The sequence below is a fragment of the Nicotiana attenuata genome, unplaced genomic scaffold, assembly GCF_001879085.1.
Source record: "Nicotiana attenuata strain UT unplaced genomic scaffold, NIATTr2, whole genome shotgun sequence".
NCBI classification, from domain to species: Eukaryota; Viridiplantae; Streptophyta; class Magnoliopsida; order Solanales; family Solanaceae; genus Nicotiana; species Nicotiana attenuata.
The window spans coordinates 119,104-137,928 of record NW_017671454.1 but is presented as its reverse complement, the minus strand read 5'-3'; the positions used below and the strand labels follow the sequence as shown (position 1 = coordinate 137,928).

At 39.0% G+C, this 18,825-nt stretch overlaps 1 protein-coding gene across 1 annotated transcript; it reads left to right on the top strand.

Annotated features, from left to right (window-relative positions):
• The first annotated feature begins 16,408 nt into the window (after positions 1 to 16,408).
• On the top strand, positions 16,409 to 17,564 carry LOC109208390. The gene is made up of 2 exons (XM_019371502.1): positions 16,409 to 16,741; positions 16,991 to 17,564. Exons 1-2 carry the CDS (start codon positions 16,480 to 16,482, stop codon positions 17,251 to 17,253), a joined length of 525 nt encoding a protein of 174 aa, XP_019227047.1. The 5' UTR covers positions 16,409 to 16,479; the 3' UTR covers positions 17,254 to 17,564.
• Positions 17,565 to 18,825: the final 1,261 nt, after the last annotated feature.

The window sequence follows — 18,825 nt, the reverse complement described above, 5'->3', positions numbered from 1 at the left end:
GATGAGGCCAAACAATGATCCACCATCTCATGCTTATGATGGCCAATACTATTCTCCAAATATGGCTTTCGGGGTCTCGGCTCCATACAATCAGACTCCTCAGTACGAGTCACCAGTGGAAAATGAGAAGCCAGCCACGAGGGTTGAGCCAGATGAGATGGCTAGGAAAATGAAAAGTCTTGAACAAAATATAAAGAATATACAGGGACTAGGTGGTCACAAAAGCGTTTCATTCAGTGATCTATGCATGTTCCCCCACATCCATTTGCCACGAGGGTTCAAGACCCCGAAATTTGAGAAATATGATGGACACGGCGACCCCATCGCCCACTTGAAAAGGTACTGCAACCACCTGAGGGGTGCAGGAGGAAAGGAAGAGCTACTGATGGCTTACTTTGGGGAAAGCCTAGTGGGGGTAGCTTCCGAATGGTTCATTGACCAAGATATTTCTCACTGGCATGTTTGGGATGACATGGCCCAGACCTTCGTCAAACAATTTCAGTACAACATTGACATTGCGCCGGATCGTAATTCTTTGTCCAATATGAAGAAAAAGCCGACCGAAAGTTTTAGGGAGTATGCCATCAAGTGGAGGGAGCAAGCGGCTAGAGTTAAGCCACCCATGGATAACCACGTGTTGATCACTGTTTTTCTGGAGGCTCAAGAGCCTGATTACTTTTAGAACATGATGTCCGCGATGGGTAGACCTTTTGCAGAAGCAATCAAAATAGGGGAGATGGTCGAAAATGGCCTCAAGACTGGCAGAATTGTAAGTCAAGCTGCTCTCAAAGCCACCACCCAAGCTATCCAAAATGGGTCGGGAGGTTTGGAAAACAGAAAGAAGAGAGATGAAGGGTCCATGATGGCTTCGGGATCTAGGGAGTTTCAAAGAGGGGCATCGCACCCTTATGTGCAAGTTCAGCAGGGGCAATCCAGCTACCCTCAACATTATTATCCCCCGCCGATTCCTCAATACTCTGTGGGCCCACCACAATATACAGTGCTCAATGCTCAATCATATGCTCGGCCTCCCAATCAGCAGGTACGGGCACCAGCTCCGAGGGCCCCCTGATAACTGTGATTTTAACACGTTTTATGCCCATACTTGCCTATGCTTTATGTATGATTTGCCACAAAATAAACCTAGAATGCTTATAAGTTGCGCTTGATTGCAGGTTTGAGCAACAAGATGACGAAAGTCAAAAATCGGCTCGAAACGGAGTGAAACCTGCTCAAGTGTCAAAGATCATGGAAGCAAGGATATTCAGAACTTCATGCGGACCGCACCATCATGGCATGCGGTCGCACCACTGGAGTTCAGAGAGTTGGCATTCTCAATTCCAGCCAATGCGGCCGCACTGCAAGTTCACGCGATCCGCACCACAAAAGTTCAGAGAGTTGGCAATTTTCAGTCCCAGCCAATGCGGTCGCACTACAAGTTCACGTTGTCCGCACCACAAAAGTTCAGAGACCATCACAAGCCACTCATGCGGCCGCACTACAAGTTCACGCGGTCCGCGCCAGTCATCATGCGGCCGCACTTCATCATTGTGCGGTCCTCGTCAACATCTTTAGAAGGCAAGTCTCAGAAGTCAAGCAACCCAGTGCGGCCGTGTGTCAATTTCGTGCGGACCGCACGGACCCCGCAGGGGTATTTTTATCCGATTTTTCTTAGCTTAGTATAAATAGAATATTTGCCATTTTTAGGGTACGAAGGAGATAGAGAAGAGCTGCTGCACTCGTGAGACAAAAGTCTTAGCCTATTTTGGGCATTTTTCATTTTGTTTAACGTGGATTCTTGTAGATTTACCTTCTAGTTAATTAATATGTTCATTTTATCTATTTCTCCTTCAATTTCTGTGGTTATTATGGCTAGTTAAACCCATAAGCTAGGGTTGTGGCTCAACCCTAGTGTGGGTAGTTAATGGGTATGATTGTATAATGCTTGAATGATGTTGGGTGTTTGATATTTGGGTTATTTTTATGTTTTCACTTGGATTTGGTGGTTGCAAACACTAAGTCTAGCTTTGTGGGTTTTGACTCTTCTTGAGAAAGAGTGTCTATGACTCCAAAATTAACCCAACAAGGAATTGGGATGGACCTATGAGAATAGTAGTCCCAATTAACGGGTAAAACCTCGAGAGAGTAATTACCCAACTTGAACCCTAAGTTGCTTGGTTTGTTAGCCTACCCAATTGGTCTCGGAAGAGTCAATTGGGCAAAATCATTCTTTCTACGGAGAGGTGTGAGAGTGAGTGGTATCGTGCAACGGTTATATCATAAGCCCCATAATCATCATTCTCGTATTAGGAATCTCTACCCGTTAGTTGACCACCTAGGTAAATGCCACGACCCTAGTGCCTTTCTCTATCTTGCATACAACCTAGATTTGATATTTTAGCATAATCTAGTTATAATTAGTAGTTGTTAAATTGTAGTTGATAATCACAAAGAAAAACCCAAAAATGATAGAAGATCAATTAGAGGCAAACTCGCATTTCTAGGCTAAACAAATATCCAACTCCCTTCCTAGCTCCCTGTGGAAATTGACCCCGATACCACTATTGGGTAAAAGTATTAGCGCCCACTCTTCCAAAGGTTGAGTCCGCTGCGATATAATCACTTTTTGGCGCCGTTGCCGGGGAGCTTACGGTGTTGACTATTTGTGTAGCTAGTTTTGAGTTTTGCTTCTCTTTCCTTCTTTTTACTAATTTTATTTGTGTTGATCCATCAGGTACACATGGCTCTAAACGGAAATGACCCTCTTGGCAATGCCTTTGCGGGGGAGGAGGTTGAAGATGTTGAGCAAGATGAGCTTCCGGTACCTCAAGTACCACGGAGAGGTCGAAATGCCAATGCTAATGTACATGACAACAATCCTATTCCAGACCCTCCTCCGTCACCACCAAGAGCGGTCCCAAGAGTTCTTCCTAATCAAGGGTACCAAGTGCCATCGTTCCTCCCGAATCCGGGGGGGAACTTTCAAATCACAAATGTCATGTTGACCTTGCTCGAGCAAAGGGGATATTTTACGGGCGCCTCCGACCAAAATGCATACAAGCACTTGAAGGGGTTTAGATACTTGCTGGGGCAGCAAACAAACAAACGTGTCAGAGGATGCGTTGAGATTGAGGCTTTTCCCGTTTTCTCTTCGGGGTAAACGTTGGACTGGTTAGAAAAGGTTACCAAATCATTCTATCACTACATGGGATGAATTGGCGGACAAATTTATTGCCAAGTTCTTTTCTCCAAGTCATATGGCGGCTCTTCGGGATGAGATTCTAAGCCTTTAATCAAATGCCAACGAACCTTGCATGAGATCTGAGGCGATATAGAACAATGTGAAGGAATGCCCTAACAACGACATGACTGAGGCGATGATCCAACAGACTTTCTATAGGGCATCAACACCACAAATCAATGCATTGTGAACCAATTGGCCGTGGGAAACTTATGAAACTTTCTTACCAAGAGGCATGTGATGTACTTGATGAAATGGCAGACACCTCTTCGGCATGGCAAAGCGAGCGAATGTACCCCAAAGGTGACCCACGTCATCCATTTGCATAAGGAATGATGATCACGGCCAAGCTATTACCAAACTTACAACAACAATGAATCAGTTGGCAAAGGCGCAATTTGCAACAAGTACAAAACCGCTCCAATCAATGCAATGGAGAATGTTTCTATGCTAAAAGGGAGGCAAAGAGGGCAACAACAAACCTCAAAGGTAGCGGTGACCAATTTGACAACAACAATGATGGTGGTGGCTATTCGAATGAGTGTTTTGATGATCAAGTGAGGAAGTGCCAATATGTCAATAACTACCAAGGAAATTAGAGAAAATCAAGGAAATCAACAATGCGCCCCCAATGCAATTGGGCAATCAACAAGGAGGCGGCAATTGTACAAACATAATCATAACAACAGGTGGCAACAATTGGAAACAATGAAATGCAAAAATAACAATTGGTAACGCAAGGCAATTGGAACAACAACAATAGCAATCAAGGAGGGTGGAATAATGGTGTAGGGGCAAGGCTTTCAAAGGCCCCCATGTTCCAACACCAACAATCCACCCCCCTTTCAGTCACAAGGGCCTAGTTCTTCTGGAAGTGATATGGGACGGATAGAAATGATGTTCGAGCAGATGATGAAAAAGAACCAAGATTCCGATGCACAATTGGCTTCGCATAACACATCTATCCGGAACCTAGAGGTGCAAATAGGACAAATCTCTCAAGCTTTAAATACCCGCCCAAAAGGTGCACTACCAAGTGATACGGTAGTGAACCCGAAGGGGGGCAACAATCATGTGATGACGGTTATAACTAGGAGTGGAAGAGGCGGTGATGTGCATGCCTCGATTGAGAATCAAGTTGTGAATGATGAAGTTGAGTTGCATGATGATGAAGCACCTTTGAATGTTGACAATGTGGTTGAACCAATAGTGACAAATGATGTGCGGATCGATATTGATGATGAGGCCGGGGTAGAGACTCAAGAGACCGTGAACCCGTCTAGGGAACACATCATTGATATACCCGAGCTGGCGGTGCCCAAGGCAAAGGCACCCTTGCCTAGACCACCTCCACCATATCCTCAGCGGTTAGCAAAGCAAAAGAGCGACAATCAGTTCAAGAAATTCATAGACATGATGAAGAGCCTCACAATCAATGTCCCTTTAGTGGAGGCACTTGAACAAATGCCTGGGTATGCAAAATTTATGAAGGATTTAGTCACCAAGAAGCGTTCTATCGAGTGTGAAACAATAAAGATGACGCACCAAGTTAGTGCGATTGTGCATTCTCTGGCCCCGAAACTTGAGGACCCTGGTGCTTTCACTATTCCTTGCACTATTGGAAGTGCGGACTTTGCTAAGGCCCTATGTGACTTGGGGGCTAGCATTAATCTGATGCCGTACTCAGTCTTCATGACTTTGGGAATTGGGCAACCGAGGCCAACCTCCATGAGACTTCAAATGGCGGACCGGTCGATGAAGAGGCCTCTAGGTATAATCGATGATGTGCTTGTCCGGGTGGACAAATTCATATTGCCGGCCGACTTTGTCATATTGGATTGCGAAGTGGATTTCGAAGTGCCTATCATTCTTGGATGACCTTTCATAGCTACGGGGAAGGAATTGGTTGATGTGGAAGCAGGGGAGTTAACATTCCGTGTGGTAGATGAGAAGGTGGTATTTCATGTGTGTAAGTCAATGAGGCAACCCAATAGTACGGAGGTGTGTTCATTTGTGGACATTGTCACGGCGGTGATAGTGGATGACACAAGTGCCTTGATCAATGTTGAAGACCCTCTTGAAGCAGTGCTTCTTAACATGGATGCCAATGATGATGCCGGTAGGAGGGGGGCAGAACATCGAGGCTAGGAGTAAGTGCAAGTGCAGTAGAGGGGAAATGGCAAGCACGTGATCACGGACTACCCTGAATTGGGCTTCTCTCTCTTCTTGTTGCTGTGCGGTTGCGACTATGTTCTTCTTTTGAATTTGGGCTTTGAGTGCTTGCTTCTCTCGTGCCCACTGAGCCTTTTCCTGCTCAAAATCAGCCTGTTGTATGTCCATGGCTGTCTCCAGAATTCCCTTATCTTCTTGTAAAGTGTCAATACGAGACTGGAACTCTTGTGACACTTCCCTTTTGGTATCTCTAACTCTGGCCTCTATCTCTTCCTCCCAATCAACTGCATGCCGTATGGATCTTTCTGGCCTTTGCTCGGGGATAGCCTGGTTGTGAAACCACTCAAGGTATGCGAGGCTTACCTCCCCACGTTCACGATCAGCTACCATCTCGTCTATATCAGAAAATCGACCACCAAACCAACCTTTTGTGCATAAGACTCCCTTGGAGGTTCCTCTCCCTTGAATTCCCACACGAACGGACGCATGTCTTCAATCGGGGGCCTCTTTTGCTCTCTCCCTAGCTGGCGCATGACGCGAAGGGGCGCGTAGGGTTGGAAACCTCTGAAGAATGGGCGATATGTCGACATATGCATGACCCTAGCAGAAGTGAACCAATAATAGTTCCAAGTGATTCTATCCGCATTCAATGAACCAAGTAATTTCCGCCAGGCCCTCACCCCATCTGGAAGATTACAACTTGTGGCCCTTCCTGGTGATATCCAATGTAATTCAGCCAGTTTTCATTAAAATTTATTACCATTGGATGATGATAAAGGTGCTCTATGAACCACATCTGCAGCAGAATGTTGCATCCCTCGAAGTAATCTTCACCCTCTTGGCATCGGGTCAAAGCTCGAAAAATATCTCCCAAAATCATGGGAAGAATGGTATGATCCTTGCTACTTTGCAAATACGAGACTACCGCAACCAATCGAATTCTGATGCGCCCACCACGCTCTGGAAAGACCATGATCCCTAGAAATGATATCATGAACGCGAAGATTCTCAACTCCCTCCAAGCGTCGTAACTCAACTGGTTGACGAATTCTATGCCCGAGAAATTTTCAAACCCTTTCTCGTCCCCAAACCTGTCATAGAGATATTCCAACTGAACCCAACCTTCGTTGAAGCAAACCATTGGAATTCGACGGAGGCATAATTTCTTTAAAAAGTTGTTCACACCAACTTTTCTCGGAGCAGCAGGCTTTTTCCCACGAAGGTCTCTCCCCAATCCGGTGAACCCACCTAATTCTTCTAATGTGGGCGTCATTTCACAATCTTTGAACCTGAAGACATTGTTCGCGGGGTCCCAAAAACCCACTAGAGACTCGATTAAATCTCTGTTAGGCTTAATTCCCATGATGTTTGTGAGGAACTTGAGGTGCTTAAATACTCGATTCCGTTCCCATGTAGCAAAACTAGCCCACCAATTAAAGAGACTGCTCAGGGTCTTATGTCTGATCAAGAACATTGGAGGTGTCTCGTCCCTTACCCTTTTCTGACTGCTTCTTAGTGGAGAACTCATGGTGATCCTGGATAAGATAAAAAGGGTTAGGACTTACCTAAACTACATGCAAATTATGACAATTCATTATTATTATTATTATTTATTTTTTTTTTGCCAATTTAAGACTCGATCTATATTTTTTTTTTAATTACAAAATATATTTTGAAGTTACCGGACACAAAAGTTGAGATGATAAAAATGGAAAAATGGCTATCATTACAAAGATGGCCCTTTGATACTTCCATAGAAGGCATAAAGGATGTCTCGGCAAAAACAGCCAAACACAGGAACAAATTGATAAAAGTAGAAAAAAATAATAAATAAAAACTATTTTTACAAAAATGACCCTTTGTTACTCCTAGAGGGGTTCCAAAGCTATTTCAGAAAAAGAAACAAGAGTCTTTCGGTACTTCCGGAAAGGTTTAAAGCTGCTTCGATAAAAATGGCCAGACATAAGGGCAAAATGGTAAAAGGTGAATAAATATGGATAAAGTAACTATTTTTTTTTGTACAAAAATGGCCCTTCATCATTTGACCAAAATAGGCTCCTCTTTTTTTTCGAAAATATTATGCACACGCGGAATTCTATGCTCCCTTTTTTTTTTTTTTGAAAATTGTGGGCTGAACCCGATGGAGGTTGCCTACGTATCTCACATCCGGTGAGAATCGAACCCGCGTAGTTCGGTAAAACTAAGTACCCTTTTATTTTTTGAAAAATTAATCTTTACAACTCACACCAGACTATTACAATATATATATATATATATATATATATATATTCTTTCTTTTTTAGAAAAAGGTTTATTTGCACTAAACTAGGAGAATTATTCTTTTTTTCTCTCTCTCTTTTTTTTTTTTTACTTCTAATAATTACACTAATTTTTTTTAAAATCGACATTGCAAGTAAGCCTTCCAAATGATGTATCAAGTAGCACATACATGAACATGATGGTCTCGAAGAGGATATCTGTCTTATACGGACCCGGCCCCTGTGCCGAGTTTCGCTAAGTCAAATGGACGTGATGCAAATAAAGCGAACCTACTAGGGATATCCGGCATGAGGTTTGTTCTTCTAGGTTTAAATCTTATTGGAGAAAGTATCTAGACTGGCTTACTCGAGCGGACAACTCGAGCCGAGGAGGGTCAGTGTACCGGTAGCATTGCTTTCCGGCTTAACTGGTGGTGCTCCCCGTCTAAAACAGGTGTGACTAAAATCCTTCACCGGGTGACAAGCACCTCGGCTATCTCAAAGAAAGCGGGCTATGTCAAGCAAATGCCCAATTTTTAATTTCAAGAAGACTCAGAGGGGGTGCGTGAGAAGATAGTTTATATGTACAGTTCAACAATATCAAAGCGGTAAAAAGCAAATAAGTAGCACATTATGCCCAAATAAGTCACAGTATATACAAAATTAATAAATCCAAATAAAAGTCAACATGTACAAGCTCGAATTCTAGTTGTCCCCAGCGGAGTCGCCAGAGCTGTCACACCCCCTTTTTTACACCCCCAAAAGAAATATGTGTTATGGATTTGTGAGTTAAAGAGTTTTTCCAATTAAAGTGACAAATTTGAGTAGGGATTATTTATTTACAGAGTCGCCACTTGGAATTGATTCTCGGTTCCAAGTCACCTTTTATTTGAATCCCTAGTCAAAGGAAGGTTTGACTCTATTTTTATCGGTCCGTGAAAACAAGTTCAGGTAAGGAATTCTGTTGACCGAGGAGAAGGTGCAAGGCATTCCCCGAATCCCGTGGTTCTAGCAGGTCGCTTTATTGACTTAAACTTGGCTTGATTAATATGGCAANAAAATTAACTAAAACTAATTAGATAAAAGTACGAAATTATTGAATTAATTTACTGATTGTTAAATATCACGCTACGCAAGCGATTCCGTGAAGTAAAAACGCGCCTACTAATTGCCTAGCGTTTAAGGTAATTATTAAAGTGACAAGTTATTGAATTATTTTAATTACAAAAGAAAAATATGATTTCTTTTCTTTTTCGTCTGGTTGGCCTAAGCCTCTTGGATGAAAGAAATGAGAAGCAAACAAAAAATAGCAATAGCTAAATTAAACTTACATAAAAATAAAATGCTAACAAACAAGAATATGTCCCAAGATTTATTCTTGCCTTAAACTCATTTTTAGCTTTTATTAAAATTCATGGGCAATAGTTCATTAACCCCACGTCAATTAATAATGAACTTTAACAAAACAAGACTACAGCAACTAAGCTCAAAATATTTTGTACCAAACTAAAGTCCGATTATAATTAGTGTACGACATTCACTTTTAAACTCCTTTCTTGCAACATTCATGAGCAAGGTCATGCTTATTTTAAATCTCCATTGATCCCCACAATTCTGTACCTTTTAATACTCAAACTTCTTCCACGGCTCACTTTCTAAAGGTCCAACTAATATAGAAAAATTTGACCTCTACGTATTACAATCATGTCTCTTAAAATTCTTGCAAAGAGCTACTATACATGCATGCTTTGCGATGCACTATAGTTGAAAATCATGAACCATTACTCAGCTTGCTACGTTTGAGGACATAGCTTTCGGACGTCAAGTACTATCTATTTTTGCAATTCTAACCGAAACCCCTCGCCACACACGTCTTGACAGAGAAAGAACTTTTTACACCTTTTTTTTGTACAGATTCAACTATTAGAGACTGAATTAAAAACATAAAAAATATTTTTCTACAAACTAAACGACATACTTCCTACTCCAGAATAGCCTAAATGAGTCAAATAAGATTATGACAAACTAATCCTACAAGCAGTCACATATTCTTCATACATGGGATACACACTTCATTTATTCACATAAGCATCTTTAGTAGGAAGTAAAAAAAAAACTATTCAAAAATAAAGTAAGGGTTCATGCTTTTATTTCTTTAACAATAAACTACATTGCGGGCTTGAAGAGTTACCTAGATTGCAGATTTGAATACAAGACAACAGTAATCACTTCGTCCGAACTCAGCTGCTATCAAATACAGCTTCAAACCAGCAGCAACAGCAGTAAAACAACCCAGAAGACACCTTGAAACTCAACAGCTTTTTAAAGAAGAAAGAACTACAAAATAACATCAACTTTTTATATTTTTCTGGAAGATTTTTGCTCTTTTCTGGAAAATATTTAAAGGTGAAAGGGTGCTGAAATTTTATCTTCAGCTCTTTTTTTTTCTGATCCCCCCTTTTGTTGAGGAAAGGGCAGCCCTTAAATAGGCAAAGAAAAACCAACCTTTTGGACAGATTTTGGTTCACCAAAAATCTGTCCAAAAAAGGGACTGACTTGTGTGCTAAAGGCTGTCCAAAAGGTGAAAGGACAGCCTGAAATTTGCTATAGCAGGAGCAAAGGGTCATTTCAGCCACCCTAGTACTAAAAATAAGTTGCTAGTGTACCCCTAACACATGATTACTCATCTACTACTCTGCAGCTTTTAGCAACAACACTACCAACCATGTGATTCAAATTAAATAAAAAGCAAGTAACCAGAATATAGTTGATCTACCAAAAATATGTAACTGAAACTTAACACTGAACCATTAATCAATCAAGAGAACTTAAAACCTAATGACTAAAATCAAACCAAGCAAAATACATGTTAACAGAGAAAACAAACTTAGTGAAAAAGTTTCACTAAGCGAAGACGAAAAACTGAAAACTAGATAGAAAACGAACTAAAATCGACCACTAACAGAACTTACATTACTACAATAACTACAATAAAGTAGTAGGCAACAGAAATCAGAAAACTAAAGAAAGGATTGAGGTTCCAATTACGGTCCAAAACTTTAAAACTTTAGTTTTAAAGTTCGGAGGCATAACGACACATGAAAACTAAACACTATTGATTCTGAACTGACTAACAATTAATCAACAAAACTAAACTGATAAAAATAAAACTAACACGAAGAATGACATAGAAATATTACATATGAATCCGATCAATATAACCAACTAAATGAATAATTAGTCGAGAAGCTAATCAATTGATCTCAATCTCACTTGATACAACAAAACTAAACATTGTGAGCAACTAAAGGGATGATTCGAAGCGACATACAACATTACGAGAATAATGGCAACTCGACGAATCACTACTCAAATGTATACGAACAACATAACATGAATGAAAATTAAACTCTAAACCCAATGCTAAAAGAACAGAACAAAACAAACGAAATAAGAAAGAAAAAATCAGAAAATGGAAATAGGGAGCAAGGTTTTACCACAAGGCATCCGATGCTAACTCGAGCCACCAAAAGATGAAGCAAACCCCAAGAACCGGTTGTCCGACCCCGAAACACAGATTTCCTTTTAGTAGACGCCAAAGGAAATATGTTTTGACATCATACTTGAAGGAAATATGGGTCTTTGGGTCGAGTAGTATAAAAGATAGAGGGTCAGTGGTGGTGCGGTATTGGCAGCGACGGGCAGTGGGGTGGTGGCCGGCGGTGGTGAGAATTTTTTTTTTTTTTTTGAGGATTCGAGTTAGAGATATAGAGAGAGGGGGAGAAGAGGAGGAGGTGGTGCAATTTTGGTGTAGTTTGATGACCCGCGGCGGCGGCGGTGGTGACGGCGCGACTAGGGTTTGATTTTGTTGATTATTGGTGGAGATTTGGGGGATTTGGGTTGTGGATCTAGAAAGAGGGTGATGAGAGGAAAAGAATGGTGTAATTTGGGGGTGTTTGGACGTTGGCCGCCGCCGGTGGCGAATCCCGGCGGGCGGCGCTGGGCGGCGGACAGGCGGAGTTGCTGGGGAGGAGAAATAAAAGAGAGAGGAAGAAGAAAAATGAAGAGACAATAAGGAAAATGGGGGCAAATTTTGGCCAAACTAGGCTTTAAATTCCTAGGGTGGGAGATTAATCAGGGTCGTTGGATCAAGATGGGAGGATGGGTAAGATTCAATCTTCATACTACTAAATGAAACGACGTAGTTTTGATCCAAAATTACGTCGTTTGGACCCTCCCCTTGGCAGCCCCTTGTGGACCGGATTTGGACGAAATGGGCTCAAATTTTGGGCCAATTTTGGCTCAAGTTTAATTAAAATACACTAGTCCAATCCCTACCCCATTTATCAAAGGGAAAATTACCAGCTATGTCCATTTATAAGTTGCTCATTACAAAAATTGGCCAATGGATAAAATATTACTAATATTAGCCAAATTGGCCAATTAGCTATTTGTAGCAAAAAACTATCAAATTTTTGCTTTATTTTGAGTGACTGTTATTAGAATAGATTGGGCACAACTTAAGGAGCTTGAATCTCAGTTTTGGGATGATTTGGTGAAGTTTTGAGGTGGTTTGAATTGAAAATTCGAAGTAAAAGCTGAACATGAAAAAAAAATGATGTGTATCACATTGTGTATCATTTGTGTATCACATATGTATCATATTTGTATCAATTGTGTATCACATGTATATCCATGTATACATGTGTGTGTGATACATGCGTGATACATGTGTCGTAGAAGACTTTTTTGAACTCGATTTAATTACGAATTTTGATACAAAATCAGTCCAAATCACCTCCAATCTTCCTCAAATTTTGTATATTGACTTATCTATATATTTTTAATGACTATACCCATTGAAAAAGTTCCTTTTTTGTTTAGATTTTTGGAATATTGTATAGATTTTTGTATTTCATCACCTTATTTGCTACCCCGTCCATGAAATTTCTTTTCCGTCTTGTATCTGATGTTGCTAATCACGCTTAAAAATATGGAAGGTGATTTTTGCATGTGATTCTTTGAGAGAAAGAACCCTATTATTTGATTTTTCAATTTTTGTTGGCTAGTTTTGGTAAGTCTATGACTAATGGCTAGAGGTTAGTAAGTTGAGATTTATTTGGGACATTTGTGTAAGTTACCCTTTATCAAACCATTAATCAACTCTTGAAACTTATACATACAAAAAATAAGAAAATCACACACACACACACACACACACATACACACACACACACACACATATATATATATATATATATATATATATATATATATATATATATATATATATATATATATATATATATATANTATATATATATATATATATAAAATGTAGAAGAAAAAGATGGGGCAAAAATTAGGCATTTACAGATCCTGGGCTTTTCGCATTTGCGACATAATTATCGCATTTGCGAGCCAGGCTTCGCAATTGCGAAGCTTGCAAACCTGCAACATGCCAGCAGTTCCCTAAGTCCAAATTTCACTCCGTGGCTTATCCAAAACTCATCCGAGCCCTCGGGGCTCCATACCAAACATGCACACCAACCTAAAAACATCATACGGACTTGTTGGTACAATCAAATTATCAAAATAACTTCAACAACTATGAATTAAACCCCAAATTCATGAAATCATTCAAGAACACCAAAATTTCCAATTTCTCAACTTTAAGTCCGTTTTATACCAACCCAATTCCGATCTTTACCAAATTTTTCTGATTCAACCAAATTATTATTTCAAACTTGTACCGGGCTCCGGAACCAAAATACGGGCTCGATACCATCAAATTCAAACATATTTCATTTCCAAAAACTCATATATATATTCCAGAAAACAATTTTCTTTAAATATTTATTTCTCGGGTTTGGGACCTCGGAATTCGATTTCCGGGCATACGCCCAAGTCCCATATTTTCCTACGGACCCTCCGGGACCGTCAAATCACGGGTCCGGGTCCGTTTACCCAAAATGTTGAACGAAGTCAACCTAAATTCATTTTAAAAGCAAAATTTATCATCTTTCACAGATTTTCACATAATGGCTTTCCGGATACACGCTCGGACTGCGCACGCAATTTCAAGTGAGACAAAAAGAGGTTTTAAGGCCTCGGAACACAGAATTTATTTCTAAAACAAGTGATGACCTTGGGTCATCACAGAAACTTGATAAGCTAGGACGATCTGATGCATGCAAAGTCTGTCGAGAAATTGTTTTTTATATGCATATCAAGGGCAGAAGAATGGCGCAGGACTTTGATCACTTTCAATAGTTTTCTTTAATTGATGTAATGACGTGGTTAATGCCTTTAGCTCCTGCTTCTAGTTTTTCAAATTATGTTACTTTCGTAGTAACTAGTTGGCTCTAGTATATTGCTATGATAGTAGATGATCAGCATTTAGTTGGCTTTGTAATAACTTTACATTTTTTGTTTAATAGAAATTTTGTTTACCCAAAAAAAGATGTCATTATTACAACAATCCACCGTCTGTAAAGATTAAAAATCCTTCTTATGACCACTTTCCCAGCTGACTTCTCTGTAGTTAGTTCCAAAAGCAATAGTTGACTGCTACTATCACACCAAAATGATGGATATTATTCCAAACCATTTCCTGATCAACATCCCACTAATTAAAGGTAGAAATAAATTACAGATATTTTTGACTTATAAAGGGCTTGCAACTTGTAACAGAAGACTTCGACATCAAATCGTTAAAATGAGATTTTTCTAGATAAAATTAGAAAGAAAATAAGTAGAAGATAAATGGGAAAATGCATAAGTACCCCCTACCTATAGACGGATTCCTAACTACATACTTTTTCTTTGCGGGAATCCTATTAACCCTCCTAAACTTACTTTAAATGGAATTATTTGCACCCTTAACTCTAACATGGCAGAGTGTGTGTATTTCACTCTCCCAAAGGAGAGTAAGAAGCAAGAAAAAACGAATTTCAGATTATTTTTTATTCTTTTTTACCATTTTCTTTTTACTTTTTTTTTCCTTTTCCTTTTCCTTTCCTTTTCTTTTTTCTTTGTCTTTTTTCTTTTACTTTTTTTTTCGTTTCTTCTCTAATTCCGGTGGATATTCATTCACCGGCGACTTTGTCTAACCGTTTTTCTTCCATTTTGTATTTTCACACAAATTAAACTCTCAAAAAGATCTATTCATAAGCAAAGCAAAATACACTCAGATTTGGGGGAAAAAATTCATCATCGGAAAAACATACCCACGCCGGAAAAAAAATAATGTATTAAAATTTTAACTGGAAAAGTTTTCTCAGCTTATATTCATTTCTATTTCTTTTGCTCTTCCTCCCACACATAAATTATACTTTTAAAAAAAATTTATATATATATATATATATATATATATATATATATATATATATATATATATATATATATATATATAATAAAACACACTTAGATCGGGATAAAAATCTATCGCCGGAAAAAAAGAATCACCGGAAAAAATGGTGTTTGTGAAATTCCGACGACCACCATTTTATGCCGCCGGTGACCAAAACAAAAGGAAAGAGAATGAAATAACCAAAAAAAAATGAGAATAATAAGAAATAAGAAAAAGAAGAAAGAACAAAAAAATTACTAAAAATACATGTGGGGGCGCGTGTAGCTCACCACTTGCCAAGAATTTGGTTGTCGGCGTTAAGGGTGCAAATAATTATATTTAAAATAAGTTTAGGGGGGTAATAGGATTCCCGCAATGAAAAAGTGTGTAGTTGGAAATTCGGATATAGGTCTGGGGGTACTTATGCATTTTCCCAAGATAAATCAATCTAGAATATAACCTAATTTATGTCTCGTTATGAATGAACTTTTTAAAAGTTTCTTTATTACATCAGGGAGGAGAAGGGAGAAAGGAAAAGAAGATGATACGCTACTGATGGAGTTTGAACCCTCCACTTCAATTGTGGATGGCAGGAAAGCTCACCAGATGACCTAGCTATGAACTCCATTTGGAAAAAAAAAAGTTGCAATGCATGTGGAATAGTCTAAATTTCTCGCTAATGTTCGTGTTATATTGATATCATAGTGTTACAGTTACTGAAGATGGCTTGGACGAGCAGAATCAATGTGTTCCGAGTTCTAGTCTTGTACCGACCATAATGGATCACGAATTAATTCGCTACTGCCTGAGAGAAACGCAAAATTAACTTATGTGCAAACCTCAACCGATAAAGTACGAATCTCCAAATACGTAAACTAGCTAGGTTATCTCCTCGAAACCTATAAAACAGGTTTAATACATAAATACATGAACCCTTGGAATATCTAACGTGTAGCAGCGACTAGTACACGTGTTAAGTAGTCTAAAATCTAAGGGTCCTTTGATTGGAAAATAAGTTATCTCATGATTATATATTATCCCGGGATTAGTTATCTCACCCTCTCATAGGAATAAAAAAGATACTATAATTCCGGGATAACTCGGTTTAGGTCAGTAGCCATTTTGAAATTCTATAAAGTTCATTTGCAAAAATGGCTTTGCGGTGGTTGACTGCAGATATACTCCGTTAATTACATGTACCAAGTCAAACTTAGAAAAAAGAGTATTAAAAAGACAACGAAGCGCTTTTTGCACCAATTTTCCTGTCTCACCAACCAACTTCAAGAAAATTTTGACTCATTTCCGGCTATCTCATTTCCTAATTAGTCACAATTTGCACTTGCCTTCCTATATATAGCCCATTTAATTTGGCTCTCTCATCAACACCATCAATTCCATATTTCTTCTCTGATTTGGCAAATCAAACCAGCGTCAGCGAACTAATAATTCTTGAAAAAATGGCTCTGGCAAATGCAGAAGCATTTTTGTTACTAATTGTAGTGTTCTATTTCATGTTTGGCGTTAGTCTGGCCAACTTTAACTACACTTGGGGACCAGGAAACTGGAACAAAACTAATTGCCCCTATGGTAATAATCACCCAAATGTTACCCAAACTTCAAATAAATTCATCGTTGGGGGTTCCGAAAATTGGCATTATGGCTTCGACTACATGGATTGGGCTCGCAAGAATGGACCTTTCTTTGTCAATGACACATTAGGTACATCTTCTTTAATTTAAAACTAAAATTTCTATTTTCACATTTTTAACACATTATTTAGGTGACATGCATGGTAGCGGCAAAATTATTTTAGATTGTTAGTATATAAAAACTAAACTCAAATTTATATAGGTATGCACATGATATTTGTACTAAATTGACGGCACCTATAAAAGTAATAGCGGCCATAATCCATTGCTCATTAATTTAAAATTCTGAATTCGTGTACTTACAAGTTACAACGTGCAGTTTTCAAGTATGATCCGCCAAACCCAAATGGTGGGTTTCCACACAGTGTATACTTGTTACCAAACTACTGGAGCTTTATCAAGTGCGACTTCAAAAGGGCTAAGAGGATAGCAAATCCGAACCAGGGTGCAGGGGAAGGATTCGAGTTCGTGCTGAAGAAAATGCAGCCTTATTATTTTGCTTGTGGAGAGCATGAGGGCATCCATTGCAACAATGGAACAATGAAGTTTGTTGTGATGCCACTCAAACGTTGGCCTTACTAAGTTGATGATGAGATCTTGCAGGCTCTTGCAATTGAAACTTGTAGGAGAATGCCGACCAAATACTGAAATACAGTAGTTTCATTTGGAACAAAATAACGAGTGTTACACTTAGTAGATTTGGAATTTCATTTTTAGTTTTATTGTGATTGAGTTATGATTAAACAGGCGCTATGATGAGAATTGAGATATATCTGTAGCGATAATATGTTTGACAAGGTCTTCCATATGTTTGAGCTTGGAATTTGAGTGCGTCTTTTGTTTTAAAAAAAATATATTGATAACGTTAATACTACTTCCCACAATTAAATATATCACGGATATTGCTTCTTTTTTCTTGGACTGGTAATGTGGGCCGAAGCGTTTGATAGGTAAAAATAGCACGGGCTAGCTAGTTTTTTGACTGGTCATTCAAAAATAGCAAGTATTTGTAAAGTTATTGAAAAATAGCCATTATTTTGCCGCAACAGGGACCGGTCCAACATAATATACTGGAGATCCGTGCACCTGTGTATGAACTTCCAGCATATTATGTTGGAACTCCAACAAGCGGAAAGTTTCAGCATAATATACTGGAGATTCGAGCACCTGTGCATGAACTTCCAGCATATTATGTTGGAGCGGTATATTATACTGGAACTCCAGCATATTATAATGGAGTTCCAGCAGTATGCTGGAACTCCATTATAATATGCTGGAGATCCAGTGTATTTATGCTGAAACTCCATTATAATGTACTGGAGTTCCAGTATACTTATGCTGGAATCCAGTATATTATCCTGGAGTATTTTCCGGATTTTGAACAGTGTTTCGTTCAGATTTATCTTTACATAAAAATGGCTAAATTTCGGTTACTTTTGAAACTGTGGCTATCTTTGAATGACCACTTATAAATCTGACTATTTTTGAATTTCTCCCGTTTGATAGACTTATTATTGTTACATATATGCAGTGGAAGATCTAGATTTCACTTGAATTCCGAAGTTTTTGTCCATATTTTATATATATGTTAAGAAATTCATTAAACGTCTATAAATATTTGACTTTAAACCTATTTATTGTTGTACATTATCTTGAGTTCGTTGTAGGAGCCTATATATTTTAAATACTGGATCGGCCTCTGTTATACACCGCTCATGAATGAAGGAATGAAATAAGTTTGACGCTTTGTATCGCATGTGGCACTACACCGGACAAACCTAATATTACCGTTGAAAATGTAAATCGTGTAAATATCATTTTGGACAGGTCAAAAATGGGTTAATAATCCAACCCGACCAAAGTTCCCGGGGTATTTGCATTTATACTTGCTTTTTGTGCCACATTTTAACCTGTGCCCGCTTTGCAAAAAAAATTGCAAGCGTACCCGCTTTTTCACATAACTTCAGCACACGGGGCTGAAGTAGCAAATGCAATTACACAAAACTTTAGCATTTTAGTAGCCGGGCCTGAAGTTCAGCTCTAAAGCTGAAGTTTTTTTTTTTAACTCGCGAACTTCAGCTCTAGAGCTGAAGTTTTATTTTATAAGTTTTTGTTTAGTAACCGGGAAACTTCAGCTCTAGAGCTGAAGTTTGC